The sequence below is a fragment of the Eptesicus fuscus genome, chromosome 4, assembly GCF_027574615.1.
Source record: "Eptesicus fuscus isolate TK198812 chromosome 4, DD_ASM_mEF_20220401, whole genome shotgun sequence".
NCBI lineage: Eukaryota > Metazoa > Chordata > Mammalia > Chiroptera > Vespertilionidae > Eptesicus > Eptesicus fuscus.
This window is the reverse complement of record NC_072476.1, coordinates 44,858,066-44,884,197: the sequence shown is the minus strand read 5'-3', so window position 1 is coordinate 44,884,197 and position 26,132 is coordinate 44,858,066. Positions and strand designations below refer to the sequence as shown.

The window sequence follows — 26,132 nt, the reverse complement described above, 5'->3', positions numbered from 1 at the left end:
GTACCTTGGTTGCGGGCACATCTCCAGTGGGGAGTGTGCAGGATGCAGCTGATCGATGTTTCTCTCTCATTGATGTTTCTAACTCTCTATCCCTCTCCCTTCCTCTCTGTAAAAAATCAATAAAATATATTTAAAAAAAACAAAAAAGAATTACTAGTAGCTGTGGCCCATTGAATGGGCTCTGTTTTGGGGGCTGTCCAGCACCGGGGGCATCTGTTATATGGTGGTAGATCAAACACAAAATTCTGTAACCTAGAGCAGAATGTGGCAAGTGCTACAAGAAAGTTAAATTTCACGAAAGCCCCAAAACGAAGAGATTCCCTCCCACTGGGAAAACTTCTGAAAGAATTTTTGAGCTGGGCCTGAGAGAGGAATTGCTATTACTCTCAGAAGGCAGGGTACTGGGGTAGAGTGTATTTTAGGCAGGAGACAGGAGAACAAAACCAGTGAAGTAGGAAAGTGTTATTTGGCCAAAGCACCGGGAGGCCTAATATCTGAATGGAAAATCTGTCTCAGCTGGGGAGGGGGAGGGAGGATTGGATGGTGGGGGAGGGGGGAAATAGGCAGGAGACATAAGAGGTGTGGTCATAGCAGGAGCTTGAATGTGATTCTAAAAGGCTAAATGCAGTCATATAGATTTAGGAATGAACATTAGGAGAGGGAATTGAGTAATTCACAATGGCAATGCAAACTCCAACTCCTCAGTCATATCTTATGCAGGCTGGGGAGGAGTGATGGGATAGGGTTGCTACTAGGACAATAGGTCTACCAGTTCCTAATAAACCCTGAAGGGAAATCCTTACTCCAACCTCTTACTGACTGTGTCTATTCTCTTTAGAATATGGGAGTATTTGACATCTTTTATTTTTAACCTTATGATTTAGCTAGATTCTGGGACAATCGGAAAGGCCCACTTGCCTCCTATTGCACAGAGCTATAATTCTAGTAGAAGAATCTTGACATGGTTAGAACTGATGGTGGTTTCCTTGGGGCACACTCATGAGTCTATCTGTAAAGTCCTCTGTTTTTGGAGTGATAGGGTGATCTGTAAGTTTCACCAGTAAGAGAAAGAAAAACTACGCTTGAAATGTTTGAAATAGTGTTATCAGGAGTAAAAAGGTTGTGCCGTGCCAGCACAGCCAAGGGTGAACCTGAGGAGGGGTGGTGAAGGATTGAAGAAAAAACAGACAAGAGAATACAGCTGGGGCTTGGTGGATCTCCCATGCCTGGATGAGGACACAAAAGACCCAGCCTTCAAGCTGATGCTTTATTTTATAGTCTGATTAAAACAAGGGTAGATTAACATGTATACAAATGTTCTTGTTTTGGCAACACTTGCTGCACCTCCCACAGCCCATTAGCTACTTAGGAAGGAATTAGGGATGGCTACAAGGTCAAGCTCAATTATTCTAGGAGAGCTTTGCCCTCCAGGCTGGGACTTGTTTGTGGCCCTGCCACAGGTCAGCCTGAGGCTTGACCCTAGAGCCGCTCCCTACAAAGGTGATGGTAATTTAGTTTCTATGATCTTTGATTCATTTCTTCACTCATTAATTTAACAAATATCTATTGAGCTATTCAGTTCCTATGTAGTAGAAATCTATTGATTTTGTCTGCCTGGCATCTAGTCTGCCCCTCCCCATTTCTTCTCATAAGAGAATTCTGATTTTCCTTGGTGACCCTACCCCTCACACCAACCTATCTGATTTGGTAGGCTGTTTCCACTCCTGACTCCAGAGGCAAACACATGACTTTCGCCAGGGCAAAGATCATACCCTGTTGGCCATAGTGAAGGCATCAGGGATGGGAATGTGACACAATCAGAACCCTTATTGCTAAATTCCTAACTTCTATGAAAAATACTGTGAAGCCCTAGCCAGTTTGGCTCAGTGGAAAATACTGTGAAGATATAGCCCCTTATTGTACCAAAATTGAAACTAAAGTTGTAAGCCTGAAGATATTGGGAGTCATCTTAACACCACAAGGGCAGACTTTAGAGTCAAAAAAGGTGGAGATAGCTGCCTCTAGGTTCTGAGAAGATGGCGAAGGTGTCAGAGCTTTACAATGTCACTTGGGAAGAAATGCAAGATAAAATGAGAAAATGGAGAGATGAAAACTCAAGAAATAGTGAGCAAATTGTGGAGGTTGGAGAGGAATTAATTAATGAATATGCTTCTAAGCTTGGAGATGATATTTGGATCATATATGAACAGGTCATGATTGCAGCTCTAGACTATGGCTGGGATAAGTTGGCATTGTTTTGTCTTCAGGAGTCGAGAAGACAGTTCCCTGGCAGTCACAGAGTCAAGCAACTAACTGGCATGAGATTTGAAGCCATGGAAAGATATGATGATGCAATACAGCTATATGATCGAATTCTACATGAAGATCCAACTAACACTGCTGCAAGAAAGCATAAAATTGCCATTCAAAAAGCCCAGGGGAAAAATGTGGAGGCCATTCGGGAACTGAATGAATAACTGGAACAATTTGTTGGAGACCAAGAAGCCTGGCATGAACTTGCAGAACTTTATATCAATGAACATGACTATGCTAAAGCAGCCTTTTGTTTAGAGGAGCTTATGGTGATTAATCCACACAACCACTTATACTGCCAGCAATATGCTGAAGTTAAATATACCCAAGGTGGACTTGAAAACCTTGAACTTTCAAGAAAGTATTTTGCACAGGCATTGAAACTGAACAACAGAAATATGAGAGCTTTGTTTGGACTTTACATGTCGGCAAGTCATATTGCTTCTAATCCAAAATCAAGTGCAAAAACAAAAAAGGACAACATGAAATATGCTAGTTGGGCAGCTAGTCAAATAAACAGAGCTTATCAGTATGCAGGTCGAAGTAAGAAGGAAACCAAATACTCTCTTAAGGCAGTCGAAGACATGTTGGAAACACTGCAGATTACCCAGTCTTAATGTTTCAAAAACTCCTTCACTTTACATTTCACAACTGCACAATTGAACCTATTGGCTTGTGACTTACTTACTAAATGCCCAGTGCTATTTATATGCTAATTTCCTGTTGAGGCTGTTGTAAAAAATATGTTTATATAAACCTAAAAATGCCTTTCATTGCTAAGCAGAAAGATCAGGAAGGTCCATAGAAGGATTTTAGAGTCTTATTGATTGTACATCATTCTGTTAATATCACACTGCTTTTAAACCATAATCTGATGTAGAAATAACCTCATTAAATAAACCATGATGATTTATTTTAGAAAAAGAAAAAAGAAAAAGGAAAGGTGGAGAGCAAGACAAAATCCTAAAAAAATGTTTGAACTCCTCAAGCCACCCTTACCTGAGAATCTCCTGAACTTTATAGTTATATGAATTTGTTTTGGTCAAGTTAGTTTGAGTCACATTTTGTACTTGCAATTGAGTGAGTCCTAATCGAAACAATAATGAACTGGTGCCATGGGGTATAACTATGAACATAGTCCCTAAGTTTATAACCTGTGCCCTGTCAAATAAAAGCACATGCCAGACCCAAGCTCTGCTATGACATAATAATTAATTGGATTCGCACAGGAAAAATAAAGACTCTTCACTATTCCATTCAGCCTAAGTACTTCTTGAGGGTTTTTTAAACTATGAAGTCAGGAACCAAATGACGGATTTCAGATAGAAAAGCCATTAGAGGTACCATTGCATTAGTAACATTGTTGACTTTCTGTTCCTGCTTAATAATTTTTTCTCTTTTGCCAAAGGTACAATGTGTCCTGGGCAACATCTATTTGGGTTTTTCCATTACCTACTTGTGTGTCCTAGGGTAAAATATTTCATCTACATGTGCCTAAATGTTCTCATCTCTGAAATGAGGCAGGGAGAAATAATATCCCTGTCTTACCTCAAAGGATTTCTCTGAGGTGACAATAATGTATATCTATATATACAAAAGTGACTTAAAAATTCAGAAGTCCAATAAAAATTTAAAAATAAAAAAATGTATATTTAAATAGAACAGGCAAATCTTGTATTTATTTTGAATTGGTTGAATAGCCTTAGATAAAATGGTATGCTGGCAAATGTTTGACAACAGACTCCCTGGGGAAAGAGAATTACCCTGATCTGTAGCAATGACAGATTTCCACAGTGTAAGCCCTCCCAATAGAGCCAATTTTAACCTGCCAACCAGCTTGCAAAATTCCTGAACATCACCTCCCATGGGGTTGTATGAACCTGCACTAACACAACTTTGCTCAGGTATGTTGGTTTACCTTAACCTTACCTGCCTCAGTTTCTTCATTTATCAAAAGGCTTGTTTGGCTAAATGCTCCCTCAAGTACATTTCATCTTCATGATTCCATAATATGATTATTTTATATTTATCAGTTAGACGAATCCTGCATGAACTCATGATTATCCTACAGCTTTCGCTGAAAGGTACATCACAGTGATCTATTTTTGTAATGACACTTCTTGCTATGATATGCTTAGGAGGGCTCTTGGCATTGAAGGCTAATCAATCTTCAGTTTCATTAGATTAAACTGGTAATACAGGTTCTATAATATTTCTACCCATCATGTGCAAGGAATTTTTCTGGTTGTGCTTTTAGGTAAACATTATACATATCACTATAGTATATAGATATAAGTATTTTAAATAGATAACCATTTCCTTGAGCTTATATATGGATATCTCTCAGACTGATACAGGTTTAAATCAGTGCTCAGAACCATATTCAGTAGATCTCTGTGTCTCACAACTTCTTTATGTCTCTGTGAGTTATTAAAAAAAATAAACAAAATGCCCCTTATTAAGCAACCTCTGAGGCATGTTTTAAATAGCACATTAAGTTGTCTATCACATCTTCAACCACTCAAAAAGCTCAGTGATGAAAGCAAAAACAGGAATGCATAACTTTCCTACTGAGCACGGGGAGAACTGTAAAGTGACTACGACTACATCTTTAGTTTCGTCACAAACACATGGACTTTCCCTGGGCTTTCTTGCTAGTAATAACTAATCTCTGTGAGCATTAAGCTTCTGACAGCGCTGAAGGGCTCACACGAACACGCTTAACTACTGAGCAGAGTGGAAATGGTTGAATTTGAATAGCAATGACATCAGGTAACAGATTCTGCACAGAAGAGTTATTCTTCAGCCAGGGTGGCTTGCCATGACCTTCTCCCATTACCTCATTTCCTGGGGCTTAGTATCTTGGTGGTTTCATAATAAAGAAATGATCAACTGACATTTGTGAAATGACATTATGTATGTGGTTATTCATTGCAGAATTGTTTGCAATTGGAAAAGGTTGGAAATCACATCAAAGTCCATCAGTAGAGGACTGGTGAACTAAAACTATGGTACATTCATACCACGCAGCCAGCAGTACAAAAGAATGCAAAAACTGTTTGTACTCTGATATGGAAAGGTCTCCTTAGAAGCATGGCGTTCAGGATGCTGCACTTTGTATAAACAATGGGAAAGATAAATGAGGAAACACAAGAAACTGGTAATACAGGTTTCCTCTAGAGGGAAACTGAGAGCCCGAGGAGGGGAACCTTTTCACCATAAGCCCTCTTACCTATTCCATTGTCTATGATAGGTCTTACCTATTCCAACACAATCCACCCACACATCATATGTACACTTTCTCCCACATGTACCTTTTTTAAGGAAATAACCTTTTTATGGTGGGAAAATATATATAACATATTTATCATTTTAACCATTCATAAATGTACAATCTGGTGTATCAAATACATCCACAATGCTGTGGACCCATTACAACTATCTATACCCAAATTATTTTAATCATCTCCAAAAGAAACTCTGCAGCCATTAAACAAAAACTCCTCCCCCTGCCCCAGTAATCGCTAGTCTACTTTCTGTCTCTATGAATCGGACTATCCTAGGTACCTCGTATAGGTGGAATTATATATTTGTCCTCTGTATCTGGCTTATTCCACATATACTTTTTTTAAAAAGCATCTACTAAATGGGTAAATAACATTATGAAACTTTTTTTTTTCCTGAAATGTTTTTAGAAAGACAGAAAACAGATCTTGTGTAATGTGTGGACGTGCCTTGGACAAAGTAGCAATGGTCTCTGGTGTTTCCTAGAAACCCTGTTGTAACATTTAAAAGATTAACTAGTTGCCCAGGTTGCTTAATGCCCTCCTATTTCAGAAAATGAAGTGAAATAGCCACCAGCTACTTCTCATACATCTTGACTCACATACGATAGGGTTCCTTAAATGGGGCCCCTGGAGGATTTCAGAGAGTCCAGAAATCTCTTCTGAAATTGTATGCACATTTGTTGTATGCTAGTCTTTTGGAGAGAAGTTCTTTAGCATTCAGAGATTGTTAGTCAGAAAAAAAAGGCTAAACACCACTGCTAAATGGGGTAATTAATGCTGCGCCTTCCTATGAAATACACATAAAAGCCCAAATCATCAACTAGCTTGTTTAAGTATATGATTAATGAACCCACACCAAAGCATAAGCCTCTGACATAGGCCACAGATTAAGTCTGTGACTGAAAATTTAAGTATAGAATTCCTATACTTAATAAAAATAACATGGCACACAATTTGGTAGTATGTAGAAGAGAACATAGCATCAAGGGTTTGTTAATACAACTCTTATGTAAGGATATTGAGGGTTTTTTCATTCATTTCATAAATATCCATTGAATACCCCCTTTGTGTCAAATATGGTCTCAGTGCTCAGGATATAGCAGTAAGTGAAACACTGCTTCTACCCCCACGGGCTTGCATTCTACTAGTAGAACGTGAAAAACGAAATGATAGTTTTCAGATAACCATAAGTGTGTCAGTGAAATTGGATGAAGATAGCCTGGAGATTTTATGTTCAGGTAGAGTGGTTGGGAAATCCCTTTCTGGGGAGATGGCATCTGAGCTGACATGTAAAGGGCAAGAAGAACCAGCCATGGAAAGAACTTGGAGAAGGGCATGCCAGGCAGAGGGAACAGAAGTGCTGAAGCTTGAGCTGTAAGTAAGGTGGGAGGTCCTGAGTGCTAACCACCACCCTTCACTGTTTCCTCACACAGGGCTCATTCCTCCTCGTCTAGACTCAGCTCCTTATCCTCCTCTTTTACATCCAATCACCTTCAGCAACAAGCATGATTCCAACCCCCAATGATCCTTCTCCCTCCTATATCATCCCTTTGAGCCCTTGATGGCTCCACTGCCTTGCCCTGTGTGTGCATACATTTCATCAACCCAAGCGTGTGCTGAGCTCGAGGAGAAGGATGCCTGCTTCTCTGTGAACACTGTCATGGGCAGCAGAGAACAGGGCCAGTCGTGAGGTCAAGGTGGGCAGGACATCCAGGACAGCCAGGATCACCAGTGCAGCCATTTAGGTTGAGGTCACAGGCACAAGGATCCTCAAATCAGATTTGGCCATTACTTGTCACACATAGGGTATGACCACATTTGTGTGTTAAAAGTGCAATATATGAAACATTTAAATATACCACACATACAAAACATAAATATACCATAATATCATTGTTTAAAAATAGGAAACAAAAATTGGAAGTGGCCTAGGTTTCTCTTACCCTGAAAGGCTTGAGTATAAAGAGAATGAGTTTTAAAGGAAGGTGGCTCGGAATCAAATTCTAGCTCTGTAATTTCTTGGCTGGATAACTTTGGGCAGGTTTTTAAACTATGTTGAACAGGTGTAAATATGGGGAATAATTGTGTTCAGGATGGATTATAATAAAGCCTTACCCATACTGAATTTAAATGATGAGATATAATTGAGATAAAATTTTTGGAATTTCAGTTGACATTGTGATGGGATGAGACTTTGGGGACTTGGGGATGGGGTGAACCTACTTTGCATGTGGGATAGGCATGGCTCATTTGGAGCAAGTGGGCAAACTGTGGTAGGCAGAATGAGCTCTCAGAGGTCCTCATCCTAATCCCCAGAACCTATGACTACATGGCAAAAGAGACTTTACAGATAGATTAAGTCCTAAGGATATAACCTAGAGATGGAGACATTACTAATCACTTGAGTCCTTCAACATACAAGAGAAAGAGAATAGGTCAGAGTGCTAAGAGATAGAAAAACTAAGGCTGCCATTGCTGGCTTTGAAGATGGAGGAAAGGGATACCAAGCCACAGCAGTATCTAGAAGGAAAATCCAGTAAAATAGATCCTATCTATCGAGAACTTACAGAAAGAAATAGCCCTGCTGATGTCTTGATTTTAGTGCAGTAAAGCTGCTTTACTTCTGAGCTATAGAACTGTAGGAAAATTAAACTTGGGTTGCTTTAAGCCACTAAGTTTGTGATGATGTTACAACAGCAGTAGAAAACCATTACAGCACCTAATTTATAAGGAGATTTGTTTTTATTAACAAAAAAATATGTAAAGAGGTAAATAATTCCGAGATGGTATAAATGCAACCAATGACCTATGTAGAACTATCTTCAAAGGACTTTATTAAGTTTCTAGAGATAATAAAATTCCAAGATTATGACAGATAGTCCTAAGAAAATTGCCTAAAGTAGGGGTAGCAAACTCAAATGCATATGTGGGCTTTGCTGGTAACATACATAAGGGAAACAGGCAAGTTGGATGCTGCTGCAGATTGGAGGAGAGGCCCCATTTAAGGGACAGACCCTAGCCTAGCTGACTGATGGCAAAGAAAATGCAATGCAGGTCCAGTATTCTGAGATACTTCAAATTTTCAAGAAGCAGAAATCCATATCTTCTTCTGCTATGAAATCCCCAGTGTTTACATATTGGAAAACAATTCACATTTAATCAGACAAGCATACCTTATTACAGGTTTGGTCCCAGACTACCGATATAAAGCGAATTGTAATCTTTTTGCCAGTAGAGGGTCTTGCATTCAATTTGTAAAAGATGCAACATCTGTGTAGTGCAATAAAGCAAAGTACAATAAAACGAGGTATGCCTTTATAGACCCCACACACAATTTTTAGGCAAAATTTTGGTTAGGTCTATATTTAGTCCCTCAGGTTAGTATCTCTAGCCAATTAGTGAACACATGTAAAGCCCAAAAAAGTAAGCTACTTTTTGTTTGTTTGTTTATCATCACCCAGGGGAGAGACAGAGAGACACACATCAATGTGAGAGAGACACGTCCATTGGTTGCCTCCCGCATGCACACTGACGGGGCCAGGGATCCAGCCTGCAACCAAAGTTCATGCCCTTGACCAGTAATTGAACTTGAGACCCTTCAGTTTGAGGGCCAACGTTCTATCCACTAAGCAAAACAGGCTAGGGCAAGGTAAGCTATTTTTTAATGCATTTTTGTGGGCTCTCTCATCATTTTATTACATCATAAAATCATACTTTGCACTGCTTTTGGTAGTTTACCCAAATCTAAGAAACTATGAATTTTATGAAATTAAACAGAAGATAACTTCAAATGTGTTCAAATCCAGTTTTATTAGAATTTGAGACTAGTACAAAGTCTTTCACTATGACCACTGGACATACCAGACATGAGTTTATGTTTTTGGTTTGTTGTGGGTTTGAATACATCTACTTTTCTAAATCCTTTGCCCTTCATTTCATTACCAAATGTCAAAGTACTTTAAGTTTCTCATCTACAAAACCCTATTGTTTATAGAACAGGAATTTGTAAAATATGATTGAAAAAATAAAATCCACAGATTCCAAAAATTCTCTTCAAATATTAAGAACATACAAAGTATACTAAAGACATCTACATTTAGTTATCCAAGTCACAAGGCAGGCATTTGATGTCTATAGTTTTTATATATTGCTAATTATAGTTCAGAGACCAAAGTGTTCCCCAAAGCTATAAAACCCTTCACTGACATTCCCAGTATGGTTCCAATAGATTTAGAACAGGGGTGGGAAACGTTGGTCAGCGGGCCGTAGAAGGCCCGCAAAATCATTTGGTCTAGCCCTGCCAAGGCATTAGATGTGAATTAATTAAATGTTTGACCAAATATAGCAGTCTAATTTTTAAGTTGATGTTTGTATGGCCAGAGAATGATGTTATAAATATCCAAATGGCCCTTGGCAGAAAAAAAGGTTCCCACCCCTGATTTAGAGAATAAGACCAGGAGAGTACTTGATTTGGCCTTTAAAATCACAAGCCTTTTTTTTTTTTTTTTTCTTTAGTGAGATTTTTCTTCTGTAGTTGCTTAGGGCACTATTTGCTTCCTTAATGCCTTATAATTAGCATCTGCCTTACAGGAGATCTAAGTATTGGCTTTGTAAAGTGTATGACTGAACAGCAAATGGTGGGAGGCCTTCCCATTGAAGGCGAAACTTTGCACAGCAACTTTGCACAGCTCGTAGAGGGCTGGGTGCTCCTTAGTTGTTCTCCAGTGATCCTGAAGTTGCCTGTAAGAAGGAAAAAAAGAAAGCTGTGTAAGAATCTGCATACCAGACATTTCAGCTTGTTCTAAGTAGACCTGCTTTCTTATCAGGGTATGGAAACTCAGCTATGCAATGGAGCCCTATTGTTTTGTTCCTATCTTAAGAGTAGCTCTTGGGAATCAAAATGCTGGAAACAAAGCAGGGCAATCACTTCAGGAAATTCTGCTCTGGCTTTTCTCAAAGGCTGTACTTCTGTAAGATTCATGAGAATTATTTTCAGTCTTCACATTCCTCTAAATAGCCCACTTATTTCGCCAGAGGTAGAAGATTGCCACAACATATTACCATTGGTTGCCTTATTATTTTTAGGTGGAAACACCCGTTCCTCAAGGGGAACATGCTAGTCTACATGATTGTCTACTGCCATTTATTTGTGGCCGGAATAGCAGCACTACTGAAAGAAGAAGTAATTTGGCAATCAAAATAGGCATGTTTCTTTATTTGTGTAATCAGAATAGGGTCTCAAACTTTGGAAAGGTTAACTCTGCAAGTTATTTGTGTTGTCCTAGCAAATTAGACTGATTAATAATAAGTCACAGCTGAAATTATATCAAATATATTGCACTCTTATTTCTCTAATAAATGAAAACATTTTCTTTAGAAATGAGCATACTTTGGAACTGAATAAATCTTTGCATCTAATTTAGATTTATTTATAAAATGAAAATATAGTCTCCAAAGTTAATGAATTAGGATATAAGGTGCCTTTCCCCTAAGTTAAGGTTCATTTAAACTTTAATTTGAGAATACTTAAAATATTTAAGTAATATCTAGAACAAAAAAAGCAATGAATACAGTGTAATGTTACCAACTCACAAAACACTAAACCAAGGAGAGTAATTATACTTACAAATGGGGTCCTGATTCCAAATTTGCTATAGAATGTCATGGTGACTTTGTTTTTATATCCTGTTCTTTGATCAAAGGCTTGGCATGTATCAAAAGGTGGGCTGTACAAGTGAAGACTCACGGCAGGTTCTGTATGGCTAATATTTTCTACTCGATGTAAGCCAATGGAATCTAAACAACAACCGAGAAGAACAGATGAAGGGTTTTAGAGGATTGCTGTAGGTAAAAATTTTGTCAATCACCTAAGATCATAAATTGGGTACATTAGGAATGGAATTTCTTGTTAAAGATAATAAGACACATGCACTCTGTTATTTCCTGAAAACATCCTACAACATCAGTAAAAGACTAAAAAAAGGCATCAACCTACATAGAAAAAGAGAAAACATTAATAAAAATTTAAAAGCTTGAATGTACAGTTGACTCTTGAACATGGACCTTAGGGGTGCCAACTCCCACACCCTATAGTCAAAAATCCACATATAACTTTTGACTCTCTCAAAACTGAAGTTGTCCCCAAGTATTGATGGGGGAATTGGTTCCAGGGCCACCTATGGATATAAAAATCTGAGGATGCTCTAGTCCCCTGCCCCCCTGTATAAAATAGCATTCATCAAAGCATACAGTCAGCACTCCACATCCGTGGACCTCCAACCTCGAATTGAAAATATTACAGGTATTTATTGAAAAAAAAAAAAATCTGGGTATACATGGACCCGTTCAGTTCAAACCTGAGTTGTTCATCATTAACTATAGATGAATAGCTTGCAGGAGAAAGAAAGCTAAATGTTCATTCATACATGGGAGATAGCCAAGAAATAAAGTGATTTATATTGTGAAACTCCCTCTCCCCGCCCAAACAGCTCAGGAATTGGGAGCATGGGTATTTCTGAATATGGGGAAGAAGATGGGGCTAAAAGTACAAGAACTGGTTAAAAGCCTATTTCAGTTTAGAGACTTACATCCCTTTTACCACTTCTCCCTCTCCTTCCTTCTGGTAGAAGTCTGAGATCTGGTCTCTAGAAAGAATATAATAGATCAGGACAGGTGAAAAAGAGGTGACCAAAGTGAAAATTTACATATTGAATGAGAAGAGTCCCCCTTTCTTCACCACATAGCTGCCAGAATGCTTCCAGATAGGAATTTTCTTCTCCAGGAAGGAGATGGGAAGCAGTTTCCCAGGGAATCTGATTGGCTCAAGAACAAAAAACAACTGCCATTGGTTGTTCATCAAGAAAAAAGCTCTGCCAGATTATCCTAGAACGAAGTCCAGTGTTTAGAGCTACCAACTGATATTTTTTGTCCCTGGTTTTTAAATATTAGCACACAGCCAAGGTCACCAGACATTTGAGCAAGTCCTCTAGTATGAAATACAGAGGCCAGAGCAACCTAAAAAGAGCAGCTAGAGACAGACATAATTCAAGAGAAGGCTTAAAAAACAAACGTATCATTAATATCCTTAGAGAGATAAGACAAAATACTATAAAACAACCAGAGACCAAAAGGAGCTTTTAGAAATAAAAACCTGAATAGAAAGGTTGGAAGAAAAACTAAGGAAGCGGAGGAAGACTCAAAGAACAAAATAACAAAGATAGAAAATAGGAAAGAAAGATAAAGTAAAGCAAGAGGAAGTTTAATATCTGAGAAATGGGAATGTCATAAACAGAGCAAAAAAAAATGAAGTCAAAGAAATAACTAGACAATATTTGCTTGAATAGACATGAATTTCCAGATTGAAAGAACCCACTGAGTACTCAGCACAATGAATGAAAATCATGCAACATGGTATAAATCTCTATAATATTGGAGACAGAGAAAATATAATAAAAGATATCTCAAAAGTTTCTAGAAAGGAAAAATAGGTTTCATAGAAAGATTCAAGAATCAGAATGACAGTAGATTTTCAACAAGAAGACTGAAAGCATTGGCTGGGTATCACAGTTGGTTAGAGCACTGTTCTGATATGCCAATGTTGCAGGTTCAATCCCCAGGTCAGGGTACAGACAAGAATCAACCAATGAATGCATAAATAAATGGAACAACAAATCAATGTTTCTCTCTCTCTCAAATCAATAATAATAATTTTTTTAAGACCAAAAACTAAATGATAAGGCATTACCTCCGTGTTCTGAGAGAATGTGATTATCAGGTCAGAATTCCATATCCAGCTCAATTAGCAATCACATTGCAAGGGTTGAATATAGAGATTTTAGATATATAAGGTCTCACAAAATTCCTTTCTGGAACCCTTTCTCATAGAGCAACTGGAGGATATGCTCCACTAAAACAAAGGCCTGGACCAAGAAGTAGGCAGAGATGAGATCAGGAAACAAGGGGATTAGCAAAAGAAGATGGCAAAGGAAAAGCCTGGATGATGTGAGGGGACCCCAGGATGACAGTGGAGCCCTGGCCTTAAGATCAACCAATCCACATTGAAGCTGGTCAAAAGGCCCTGAAGGAGATGTCTCAAAGAAGATTAAAATAAAGAAATAATGAAAAAATACATAATTTTGAAAAAATATGCTGAGAAGAAATTTATAGTTAGGAGAGGATTTGAGGATTAGTCAAGGAAGTAATTCAGTGTAATTAGTGTAGCTAATGTAGGCACCCAATTTGGCCCTATGCTTTATGATCTAGCTCCATGAGGTTGCGTGATAAAGAGCAAAGCCTAGAAGCAGAAGACTTAGGTTCTATTCCCTGAAACAACTCACAACTTCTAGAACCCTCGGTTTTCCTCACTTCTAAAAATGGAGCCTGATTCTCAGATCCGTAAACTCTTTAATTCCAAAGCTTACTTCTTTCATAAGATACTGGCTGAAGCACAATCTTGAACAAAAGTTCAATATTCTTAAGAAGCGACTGCCCCTACACAAATTATTTGTTTCTCCAATTGCAAATACATACACCATCCAATGCATGCTGGACAATCTGTACGCAAAGGCCCTGCAAAAACTAGTTGCCTGTCCGTTAGAGAAGTTCCTGAGGCTCATGTCTGATCCCAATTGTTAAGAATTCCAGCATTATTATTTTTTGTCTTTGCCTCCTTTTCTTTGCCCCCATGGTGTACCCTCTGTCACAGTAATTCTGCACTTGGTGGTACTTATGGATGCCAGTTTGATCCTGGCCATGTCCATCTTTTTTCTATTACAATAGGTAACTTGGTCTGCTTGCCCCAATTCTCCCTTTCCTCCACCCTATGTTGCACACTGCTACCATATTGATCAAGATATTCCCAAATAAAATTCTGCTCACCAAAGCAAGCTCTTATTTTAAGCTGGCCTTGGAGGCCTAGGACCTGATCTCACTTTACTCTCCCACTACTCTTGTCCACACCCGTTCTTCCTTCTTCCCTCCAGATAGACCATTCCTGACAAGTTTTTATTTTTTTGCAGTGACTCCGCCTTCACTCGTTCTCTTCCCTGTACTTAAAACATCCTTCCCACTGATCGGTATCTATCTGCACCCCTCCTGCACCAGTAAAAATAAAAGGTTGTAAATATGTGATTTTTAATCATATGAGTAATTAGTCTACAGAAATATTTAGCTTATTCCACCCAATACTTTACCGATTGGCAAAATTTCCCATAGACATCTATGGAAAAAGAAGTCAGGATGATCTCGTTGGAGCTGGGTGCCTGTTGCTGCCCCGTGGCTTGCACACACCAGTCCCCAAGCCTTATTCCCAGCCTGCAGCACTCATTTACCGTATGTTTGGCTTCTATACTCTTTGCATTGTAGACTCTTTACCTATTCTTCAAGACCTATCTAGGTTCACAAAGACTCTGTCACTTGCTGAAAGTCATTATTCTGAAAGGCTTTCTGCTTTTCTGTGAGTTATATGGGCAACAAACTTGTTCTTGAAAATCTGGTGCGCCTCATATATATAGCAACCCCCAAGAGTTTTCTGCTACCTAAGAAACTAACACCTTGTGTTAGGTGAATGAGAAGAAAAACTTCCCATACAGTAGTCCCCCTTTATCTGCAGTCTCACTTTCTGCAGTTTCAGTTACTTGCAGTCAACCATGGTCTGAATATATTAAATGGAAAATTCTAAAAATAAACAATTCATAAGTTTTAAATTATATGTTGTTCTGAGTAGTGTGGCAAAAATCTCCCGCTCCATCCCACCCAGATGTGAATTATCCCTTTGTCCAACCTGCCGTACCGGCTCCCTGCCTTTTAGTCTCTTAGTAGCTATCTTAGTTATCAGATACACACACACGCCACATTTACATAACTTTTATTACAGTATATTGCTATAATTGTTCTATTTTATCATCAATCATTGCTTTTACTCTTACTGTGCCTTATTTATAAATTAAACTTAATCCCAGGTATGCATGTACAGGAAAAAAACATAGGGTTCAGTACTAACTACAGTTTCAGGTATCCACTGGGGGGGGAGGGGTGTCTTAGAACGTTTACCCCTCAGATAACGGGGAACTACTTTGTAATCTGACCTTTCTAAGTGTACTCTGAAACTAATGAACAAATTTAAGCCAGTACCAAGGCCAATATCTGTCTTTAAAGAAGATCCTGCTTTGCCAGAAAAATCTCTATAATATCTTATTATATGTAAGTGAAATAGCATCCAATAAAAGTATGGCCTTTGGAATCAAATTGCTTAGGTTAGAATCCTGGCTGCCACTTAAACGTTGAGTAATGTGGACAAGTTATTTAATCTTCCTGTGTGTTGGAATTTCATCTGTAAATGGGAATAAATGATCTCATATAAGTATAACAAGCTTTCTAGAAAGTTATTATCCCCTTTAAGAATACAGATGTTAATCACTGCCTCCCCTAAAAAGCATTTGGTTTTCCATATCACAGTTAGAGGAAAGAATGAATTCTTAGTGAGAGATCTATAAATCACTGCTGAATAATGTGCTTTGTAAAGTTTCCCTTGAGAATATGCTTTTAAGTATATGCATTTTAGAAAAATAAGGACTAGCTAGCATTCATAACTACTTCCAGAACATTGCTTTACATTTTCTTTTTTTAAAATTTTCTTTATTCATTGATTTTAGAGAGACAGAGGAAGAGAGAGAGAGAGAGAGAGAGAAAGAGAGAAACATCAATTTGTTGTTATATTTATTTATTTCCACCTTGGCCTCACTCCTTCATTAGAAGACTCTACATACATAAATTCATATTCAGTTCTAACTGTCCTAAGATTTGGCACATAAATGACGTTTCAGTCAGCACTAATCTACAAGCATGTGTTTCCAATAAGTGATTTTAGTCCACATGCAAAACTTTAAAAAGCAAAACCCACTGCTCTCTGGTCCTTTTCCAAGCATTTGAAATTAGTGACTTCGTGATCCAAGTTCTACTGCACATGTGTAAGTAACCAATATTTCCGATGGGAGTTAAAAGTTTTTCCCACTTGCCCTTAGAAAAAGCTATTGGATGTTACCGTTGATGTAGGCACACTGGTTTTCCCTCAAGATTCTTTCAGACTTCTTGATCATCTCATTGGACTTTTTGTCAGGCCAGGCAAATAATGTCTCCTTTAGATTTCCCTGCAGCATCTTCAGAAAGCAGTGGGAGTTGGTGTGGTCATGGATACTGCTATGTAGACACAAAAGGACAACTGAACTCAGTAGATGCTCCAGTACCCAGACCTGCAGTAACATTCAGCCCAGAGCTGAAAGCTGCACACTGTCAATAGGACATCTCCCAGGACAAAATCCATTTCAGCTGAATTTTGAAATGTCATCAATTTATAATTCAATATTGTGCAATATAGAGAAAATGTCTTCCATATCAATGTATATAAGAGGAACAGTTTTCATACATACCCTACTAAAGAACAGTTAATTTTTTCAAACCCTGTTAGAATACTACTTTCGTAAGAGAAACACAAAACCAGCAACCTTTTAGCTTCTCCAAGATACAGCTTTTAATAACTCAGTTAAGCTGCACTAAAACTTGATTATAAAACTGCACTGGAGAACTTTTAGGAAGGACAAAAATAATCATCTATAATCATTGCATCACACTGAGAAGATCACTTAACATTTAATGATTTTTCCCAGGCTTTCTCTCTTTTATCCTTCCTTTGGGGGACAAACGGTATATGTATCTATTGCCACCATCCTAAAATTATACTGTAATAAACATATAATGTTAACATTCTGTAGATTTAGAGTACCCTACCTGTGATTCCATACTAATATTTGTGGGGGAAATAAAGTAAATTTGATTTGGGAAAATAATATATTCATATAAGCTTATAGTAAATAGTATTTATTAAGTAAGATTGGCTGTAGGGTTGATTAAAATATATACATATGTACCACAGGAAGAAGTTGTTTCCTAAAATTCACAGAGCCTAGTCCTATTCTTTATATGTAATCTACTTTGAAAAAATATTGAATAAGGGAAAACTGCTCCACTCTACATGAGTATATAAATGTATTCTATAAACCTAATTTTCCAAAACTTTATGAGTTCCTGTTTCCTTTCTCCCATCAAAAGTGGGTCTGGATTATTGTCTTGCCATTCTCAAAAGACTGAGAAGGATCTGTTTAAAGAGATACTAATACTCAATTGGTAATAATGCTGGCAAATGTTTAAACTAAGAACAATTAAAGAACCAAATTTCAAAGAATTGGTATTAGTTTAAGTTGCCTTACTGTCTATATAAAGAAAGTAAACCATAAACTTGAAGTGAAAAGAAATTGTCCCAATTTGTGTATTGCTTTTCTAGCTCCAAATCTGGACATTTAGGTCTTTAGTCCCAAAATTATTTACACACTGCAAAATACAAAAGTCAAGTTTTAGCACAATCCCATAAAAGTTTGGAGAGAGAATAAGTTAAACTGGTTACCACCTACTCATTTTGGGGGCTGGTTTTGATATTCATGGTGTATGCCTAAACCCTTCAGGCTAATTCCCATGAGATTTGTTGTTAGGATTAGGGGACAAATAATTACAAAATGAGATTTGTTAGTTCTCTCAAGACTTGTGGCCAGCCTGGCACTGTACACTGCATATTCTGGAATAGACACTCTAATAAAAACCTGTGAATAGTTGTATTACCTGCCATGTCCTTCACCCCAACATAGAATCATCAGATTAAATTTTCCATTTCCTTGATCCACAAGATTTCGGGTGTACCTGAAAGGAATGTATTCAGAAGTTTGAATTTGGTTGATGAAACAAGCACTGGTAAAAATAAGTGTGTCACAAAGTATCATTCGTTTACAGATGCTACTATTTCTACCTCTAAGCAACTATAAATGTGGTTTTCTTTTTTTAAAAAAATGTATTTTTATTGATTTCAGAGAGGAAGGGAGAGGGAGAGAGAGACAGAAACATCAATGATGAGAGAAAATCATTGATTGGCTGCCTCCTGCGTGTCCCCAACAGGGGACAGAGCCCGAAACCCGGGCATGTGCCCTGACTGGGAATGGAACCATAACCTCCTGGTTCATAGGTAAACACTCAACCATGAGCAACGCCAGCCAGGCTGAATGTGGTTTTTTAATCCAGCACAAATGAAAAGTATTTTTCCCAGTTCATTTTGGTCATTTTTATATTTTGAATCGCTGTATTTACAGCTGCTCAGTTTTAATTAATGTCATGGAAAAGTTAACAGGAAATAAAGTAAATTCCTTTATTCTCCATGTGACTGCCTCAGATTGAAAAAAGGTTTCTCACAGAAGGTAATTGCAAAGTGCATTAGTGCGCTAGGCAAGTATGTTGCTATTGTATTGTCCTGTGTTTTCTCTGGGGTAGATAAACCTGAATTTGAGAAACAAGGTTTTATTAAATAGCTGTTCTAGAATTCTCCTTAGTTTTACTATAGCCCAGATACAAACCACATTCAAAAGTACCCTTAATGAAAAGTCCTCCACAAACAGGGTGTGTGTGTGTGTGGGGGGCGGGGGGGGGGGTCGTGGAGGGGGTTGATCTAAGTACTAGAATGTAGGACACTATATTAGGAAAGTAACACTCTAAACCTTTTACAATGATGAGAAGACAGTAATAAGCAAAATAATAATAATAATAAATAAATAAATCCTGACCAAAAACAACCACAACCACACCATCAGAAAATAAAACTCAACTTTAAAACTTCTATTGGTCCGAGAGGTACTAATGATATCATCTAATTAGCAAAGTTTTATGACATTCATTTAGACTGTCACTTTTAAGGAAAGCAATCTTTACCCCATTTCTGGGGTAGTGTTTGTTCACATGGTCATCTGTTCACTTAAGTCCTACGTGCCCCATCCTCCCCGCAGCTGAAGGCCAGGTGCTGGCAGAGCAGGATTAGTAAAGGGAGGTGATTAGTAAATGCTCTTTAGATGTCAGCCATCAACTTTTACGACCTAGCAAGGGGCTGTGCCTTTAATTCACAGTAAATCTGGTTCCCGTACCAGGATCCTACTTCTCTCTCCACCGGTCTTAGGGTCATCCCTCTTGTTTCTCTGGGGCTTCTAACAGAGAATTCACTGTCTGGTCTACACTGGAACACACTCTGTCTTGGTTCTTCTGCTTTGGCCTTCCCAAGGTCAGAGATCAGAATTCCTCAGTGTTTGGACAGGCATAGGCAGAAAATACTATCGAATTGATTTCTGCTCTCCCTTCTCCCTCCCTCTCTCCTCCCCCGAACACCCACCCACCTACTATCTAAGTGAGCTGTGTCTCAGATACCTGTGGAATGATCAATCCAAGCAGTTGCATTTCAAATGGTTTAGAGCTTGTCAATCAATATAAATTCAAGGCCCCTGGAAATATCCTTGTTCTAAAGATTAAGCGCACTTACAGCCTGGTTAATTAATTTCACTTGATCAAGAATATCTCTAGGCAGAACAAGAAAACTACTATTATACACCATATGTCTGCAAAAGTTTAATAGTGGTTTAGAATGTGGGCTCTGGAACAATAATGCTAATTTGGATCCTGGTGCCACTTCTTGACATAAGTATGACCTTGCACAGGTAATCCAAACTTTTTATTGCTTATCATTTCTCACCTGTAAAATAGGGATAAGAATGGTACCAATCTTGTAGGGCTGTCGAGGTAAATGAGTTAACACACGTGTAGAGTGACTGCAATAGCATCTGGCCCATAATAACCCCTCAATTACTTGGAGCTAATGGCAAAATTAAAAAAAAAACTAGACTCTGCCCTGGCCGGTTTGGTTCAGTGGATAGAGCGTGGGCCCTCAAACTGAAGTGTCCCGGGTTCAATTCCGGTCAAGGACACAACGTTTCTGTCTCTCCCCTCTCTTCCACTCTCTCTAAAAATAAATATATAAATAAAAATAAATGGGAAAATATCCTCAGGTGAGGATTAACAACAAACACAAAACAACAACAAAACACACTAGACTCTGGTAACTTTATTGGCAGCCACAGGAGAACTGAGTTGACAGGAACAAAAGGAATTTCCTAGAGACATTGCCGACAAAACTTTACTAAAAGCCCTAAGTATGTTTTGTGAAACGACTAACAGAATCTGCTCCCAAGGAAAGCTTAGTCTTTCCTTATTCTTTTCTTTCAACTATCCCCTTCAACCCAACTAACCATAACGACTGAAGCGCTAGCTACCTTTCGGAAAAGAACCTCTCCCTCTTCCGAGTGACTGAATTTCATTCGTGGCCCCAGAGGACGGGTAGAGATCCATTTTTACTTAATCACCAAGCCACCTCTGCAAAGGACCAGGCCTCCCAGGGCATCTCACTCCCGCACCGCTGGGAAGCAGCGGTCTTCAATTTACATTCCAGATCCTCAGAATTAAGGATGAGAGAAAGCATATTGCTGGGGGAGAGGGTGGGGGGAGAAGCGAGAGACAGTCCTTTAATTCGCGAATCGATAGTGTGTTTAAATAAAGCCATAGTCTGGGAAGTTAAAACTGGTTTGGGAGAGGGGTCACCACAAACTGAAAACGAGCAGTTGACAACTCCAAGACACACACACACACACACACACACAAATGCCTGTTGGCAGGTGCTTGCTTGCAGGCGACAGGGGGCGAAGTGATGGAGAACCAGCGGCGGGGAATTGTGCCTCCACCGTTACCCCTTTCTCCGGGTGGCTGATGCAGTTCTCCCCTGGGAGCATCAGCCTCCGTCCGTCCAGCCAGTGGGCTCCCCAGGGCACTGCACCCGAGGCCGGGGGCGGAGGGAGTGGCGGTTTGGAAGCTGAGAGGCTGACACGTGAGAAGAGGATAGAAAACTGGAGATAGGCGGCTGCCTCCCCTCCGCAGGCTCCACCTTCGGCCCAAAGCGCGGAGGGCGAGCCGGGCCGGCGGAGGAGGCCCTGGGGCGCTGGGAGCGTGCAGACATATGGTGTATACTAGTTTTCTTGTTCTGCCTAGAGATATTCTTGATCAAGAGATAGTCTTGATCGCGATGGGGCCCGCACTCTCCCGAAGCAAGACCCCCCACCCTTCCCACCACGCCCGCTTCTCCGCGGACTCCGAGAGCCGCACGGCGGGGCTCGGAGGCCCGCGCCCGCGCCCCTCGGCGGGCAGGGCTAGAGCGCGCTCACCTGTACTGGTCGTACTTGGCGTACACCGACCACTCGGCGGGGTCGCTCTCGTAGGCTTCCATGACGGCCTGCACCTCCTCCACATTGACCTCCTCGCTGGCGAAGAGCTGGTGCAGGATGCGGATCAGGTCGGTGAGCGTCCGCGGCTTTAGCACCTCGGTCTGCTCCATCCTTTGCGGAATTGGCGGCGCGCCTGTCTCACTGCTGGGCTTCGGCGAAGGAGCTGAGCGAGCCTAGGAACCGGGGACGAGGGACCCCCAGCTGCCAGCCAGACAGCTACACACACAAAACCCCCAAACACTTGAGAGCCACAGCTAAGAGAATCCCTGGCCAAGGTATCAAGAGACACCCCCACCGGGGCGGCGTGGATCTGCGATCTCTTAGAACGTGCGGAGTACACAAATCAGGACCGAATCCGTTCGGTTTAGCCTCCCGGGCCCTTTTTAAGCTCTCGGAGTCAGCGGGAATGTACCAATGGCCCTCGGAGGGTGGGGAGAGGCGGGGTGCGACCTGAGGAAGGTGGTGGCGACGGCGAGAGCGTGCGGGCCAGGCTCACGCACTTAGCGTCCGCCCTCCTAGCAATGCAGCCCTCCCGCGAGCCCTTCTCTCTGGAATCCCCGCACTCGCGGGGGGCTGCGCGCAATCCCTCCCCCACATTGACAGGCTCATTTTGGTCTCCCATCCCCACCCCTTTCCACACGCCCCTCCGCCGGCATTCCCAGCGGTTCCTTTCGGCCACCGAGGTTCCACACTCTGGGACGCAGAGCCCTGGGTTCGGGAGAGAACGCCTGGGGGTAGATGCTGAAGAAGGTAGGGGGCCCTCCCTGTCAGAGAGCTGAGGAGCTATGAAGAGCTTGTGAAGGTTGAGGATGGATTCCACTTCCAAAATGGAGATCTGTTTTGAGCGATTGAAACTCTAGATAATACGCTTCAGGCTAGGTGAAAAGGAGTCAAAGTCTTCCTTTAACAATTAAAAAAATCCCTTTTATTGAATTTATTGGCGTGACATTGGGTTTAGGTGTACAATTCTATAGTACATCATCTGTATATTGTATTGTGTACTCTACTCAAAGTACATTTTGACAAAGGAGACTCAGCTACCCAGCTAGATTAGCAAGTAGAACGATGGAAGGCCAGGTTTCCCTCTTTGATTTTAAAATCAAACATTACCTAAAAATTACTCAGTGCAAAGACCTGATGTTTCAATTCATGGTGAAAGGAAATGCTGTGTGTGTGTGTGTGTGTGTGTGTGGTATTTTTTCCCCCCTCCCAATGCAGTATTTAAAGGGTTCTACTAGACCAGTGGTCGGCAAACCGCGGCTCGCGAGCCACATGCGGCTCTTTGGCCCCTTGAGTGTGGCTCTTCCACAAAATACCATGTACCCTAATTAATAACAATGTACCTACCTATGTAGTTTAAGTTTAAAAAATTTGGCTCTCAAAAAGAATTTCAATCGTTGTACTTTTGATATTTGGCTCTGTTGACTAATGAGTTTGCTGACCACTGTACTATTTAAATACATCATTTCTAGAAGCAGTGCTTGGAGAACAAGGCAAATTAAGTATCAATGAAAATGAGAAAAATGTGAGGGACAGAAGAAATGCAAATGTAGATTCCTTTTTTCTCATTAATGGACTCAGGAAATAATTTGGATTCAAGATTATTAAAGGTCTAAACTTCTGGAAGACTAGTCTTTTTTCTTCTTTTAGACTTTGCTTTAATGTATGTATATGCAGGAGTGGGCAAAAGTAGGATTACAGTTGTGAGTACACAGAAACTTATTCTTGATTTATTATTCTATTCATTGGCATTATTATTATAGAATGACTTATTACTTATGATTTATCTTTTAGGTAGTGATGGCTGGTAATTTAACCTATTTTTGCCCACCCGTTTGTATGTGTGTATATATTATGTACAAATTTACTTGTGCTAACAATGTTCTTCGGAAGTACAAATGACAGCTCAATCACCATTGTTCAGAAAGGACTTTGGGTAGAAAGCATGCCAGAAGCCAACTTTTTGTGATGTGTTGCAACTAGAGGATCTAGTAACTTAATACTTAGATCCAGAGAAGTAGTTTTACTATACTCTGCATTGCTCAGGGCAATGATTTACACATTTTAAGACAGTCATTGACATGGGGTGAGTATCCAAAGGAGGGAACCAGAATAGAGGTCTGTACTGTAAATATACACCTACCTATCCATTTATAAAATCGTGCACTACATGCCAAGCACTGCCCAAAAAACTAAGTCTCTGCCCTCAGAGGGTTTATGTTCTAATGGGGTTGGGGGGGCACAGGTAGACACACCAAGAAATATTACATACAGTATACATGAAGTGGACACAAATACTGTCTACCATTTACAATGGAGGAAAACTAAAGCAGGGGGAGGACAGTTGAGGGTGGTGTTATTTTAGAGAGGGCCTAGGGTAGTGGTCGGCAAACTCATTAGTCAACAGAGCCAAATATCAACAGTACGATTGAAATTTCTTTTGAGAGCCAAATATTTTGAACTTAAACATCTTCTAACGCCACTTCTTCAAAATAGACTCGCCCAGGCCGTGGTATTTTGTGGAAGAGCCACACTCAAGGGGCCAAAGAGCCGCATGTGGCTCGAGAGCCGCAGTTTGCCGACCACGGGCCTACAGGAACACTCTTGATGACATTTGATCAGGGACTGAAAGATGTGAGACCCAGTTTGCTGAGGGAAGTTTCCAAGTGAGGAAACATTAAGTGCAAAAGCCCTAGGATGGGAGCAAGCTTAGTTTTTGAATAACACCACGGATGAACATGGATATGCATGGCAGGTTTTGCAAGTGGGGACTGATCACAGAAGACCTTGTTAGGTCTTCAGCTTTTGCTGATATGGGAGGCCATCTCATCATGCAGACATTGTATCATCTCACATCATCACAAGAAGGGTGAGAACTGTATTTTGAGACACCATTCACATATTTTATTACATCGTATTGTTATAATTGTTCTATTTTATTATTAAACCTTACTGTATCTAATTTATATGTATGTGTAGGTATCTATGTATGGGAAACTTTTATCATAAGTATGTATGTATAGGAAAAGACAATATCCATAGGGTTCAGTTCTATCCAGGGTTTTAGGAATCTAATGGAGGTCAGGAGTAAGGTGGGGGCTACTCTACACAAATTTGCTTTATTATTGCTTTTCAAAGTTAAATTATACTTTGAAAGCCACACTTAATTTCATTCACTTAATATATAATGAATTACTGATTAGGTATGTGTAAGGCAAATCACAAAGTATTATGTGTGTACCAAATTAAAAACCCCAAATCCCATTTTTAGGGACATTACAATCATGAAAGGGTGTTGGACACAATATTTATAAGGTGGTATGCAGCAGTGCTGTAATAGTGGTAGTGCACTGTAAATGTTCTAACAAGACAGAGAGTACCCCCTCCTTGACTGATTCAGACAAGCTTTAAGGAAGCGTTAAAATATTAAGCAGAGGCAGGGTATGACAGGGGGAAAGCCAGTGCACTTCCATAACTGAATTATATGAGCAGATTTAACCAGTTAAGTGCTACGCGTCAAAACGGAAACCATCCCCACACATCACGATATTTTTAATTTAAAAAATCAACTTGCAATGAATATTATAAAAAATATATTGCAATTCAGGTATTATTTAATATTTTCAGCTGAAAATTCTCATGAAAAATGATTTTAAAGTTGGGCAGGGCTGCCACTTAGGGAAAACATTTTTTTTTTATATAGATGCAAGTGACTTGTGGGTAAGGTCCAACGCTTGTGTCTACAGACGCTTATGGCATACAATGGGTTAAGAAACAGAAAAAACAAGACACATTCAGAGAATAGTGAGTAATCGAATGTGGGTTGAATAATGATTAGGGAAATAGTACTTGTAAGACTAAACGTGCTGTACTGCTTTCTGAAGACTTTTCCTCCCATTATGTGGTCCGTAGCTGACTTCCTCGGTGCCAGAAGCTTACCCAGTATAATTCTTGAAAAATGAAGCTGTATGAAAGGTGACTGTCATACCCCTTCCCTTGAACAATGCACTCTTCCACTTTGGGTTATACACAACTAAACTGCCATATAATCAAAGGCATAGTCTGCACTTTTCCATTTTTTAAACTGCTTAGAGCAGATAATATTTAAGGTCCCTTCTAGAAATTCAGATTCCAGGAAGTATCCACTCTTTTTTAAAAAATATATTTTTATTGATTTCAGAGAGGGAGTGAAACATTGATGAGAGAGAATTATTGTTATAATTGTTCTATTTTATTTTATCGGCTACTCCCTGCACGCACCACACTGGGGATGGAGCCTGCAACCCGTGCATGTGCCCTGACCAGGAATCTAACTGAGACCTCTTGGTTCAACCACTAAGCC

General features: G+C 39.8%; 2 protein-coding genes across 2 annotated transcripts; one reads left to right on the top strand and one right to left on the bottom strand.

Moving 5' to 3' along the window:
- Window positions 1-2,020: 2,020 nt before the first annotated feature.
- Window positions 2,021-2,972, top strand: LOC103288706 (ER membrane protein complex subunit 2-like). The gene is given in 1 exon segment (XM_054714280.1): window positions 2,021-2,972. A coding segment is annotated over 1 exon segment (894 nt). The 5' UTR covers window positions 2,021-2,036; the 3' UTR covers window positions 2,931-2,972.
- A 7,304-nt stretch (window positions 2,973-10,276) lies between these two features.
- On the bottom strand, window positions 10,277-22,165 carry CDO1 (cysteine dioxygenase type 1). The gene is made up of 5 exons (XM_008144457.3): window positions 21,731-22,165; window positions 18,270-18,347; window positions 16,642-16,796; window positions 11,227-11,396; window positions 10,277-10,340 (listed from the first exon to the last, which is right to left on the bottom strand). Exons 1-5 carry the CDS (start codon window positions 21,898-21,900, stop codon window positions 10,311-10,313), a joined length of 603 nt encoding a protein of 200 aa, XP_008142679.1. The 5' UTR covers window positions 21,901-22,165; the 3' UTR covers window positions 10,277-10,310.
- Between the last annotated feature and the right edge of the window lie 3,967 nt (window positions 22,166-26,132).

Bases quoted from the DNA above. Each gene is read 5' to 3' on its own strand.
- CDO1 (XM_008144457.3), bottom strand. From the start codon at position 21,900: ATGGAGCAGACCGAGGTGCTAAAGCCGCGGACGCTCACCGACCTGATC. The intron at 18,348-21,730 runs GTGAGCGCGCTC...CATTCCTTTCAG, and splicing joins GCCAAGTACGACCAGTACAG to GTACACCCGAAATCTTGTGG. The intron at 11,397-16,641 runs GTAACATCCAAT...GTTGTTGTTTAG, and splicing joins CCAGTGTGCCTACATCAACG to ATTCCATTGGCTTACATCGA.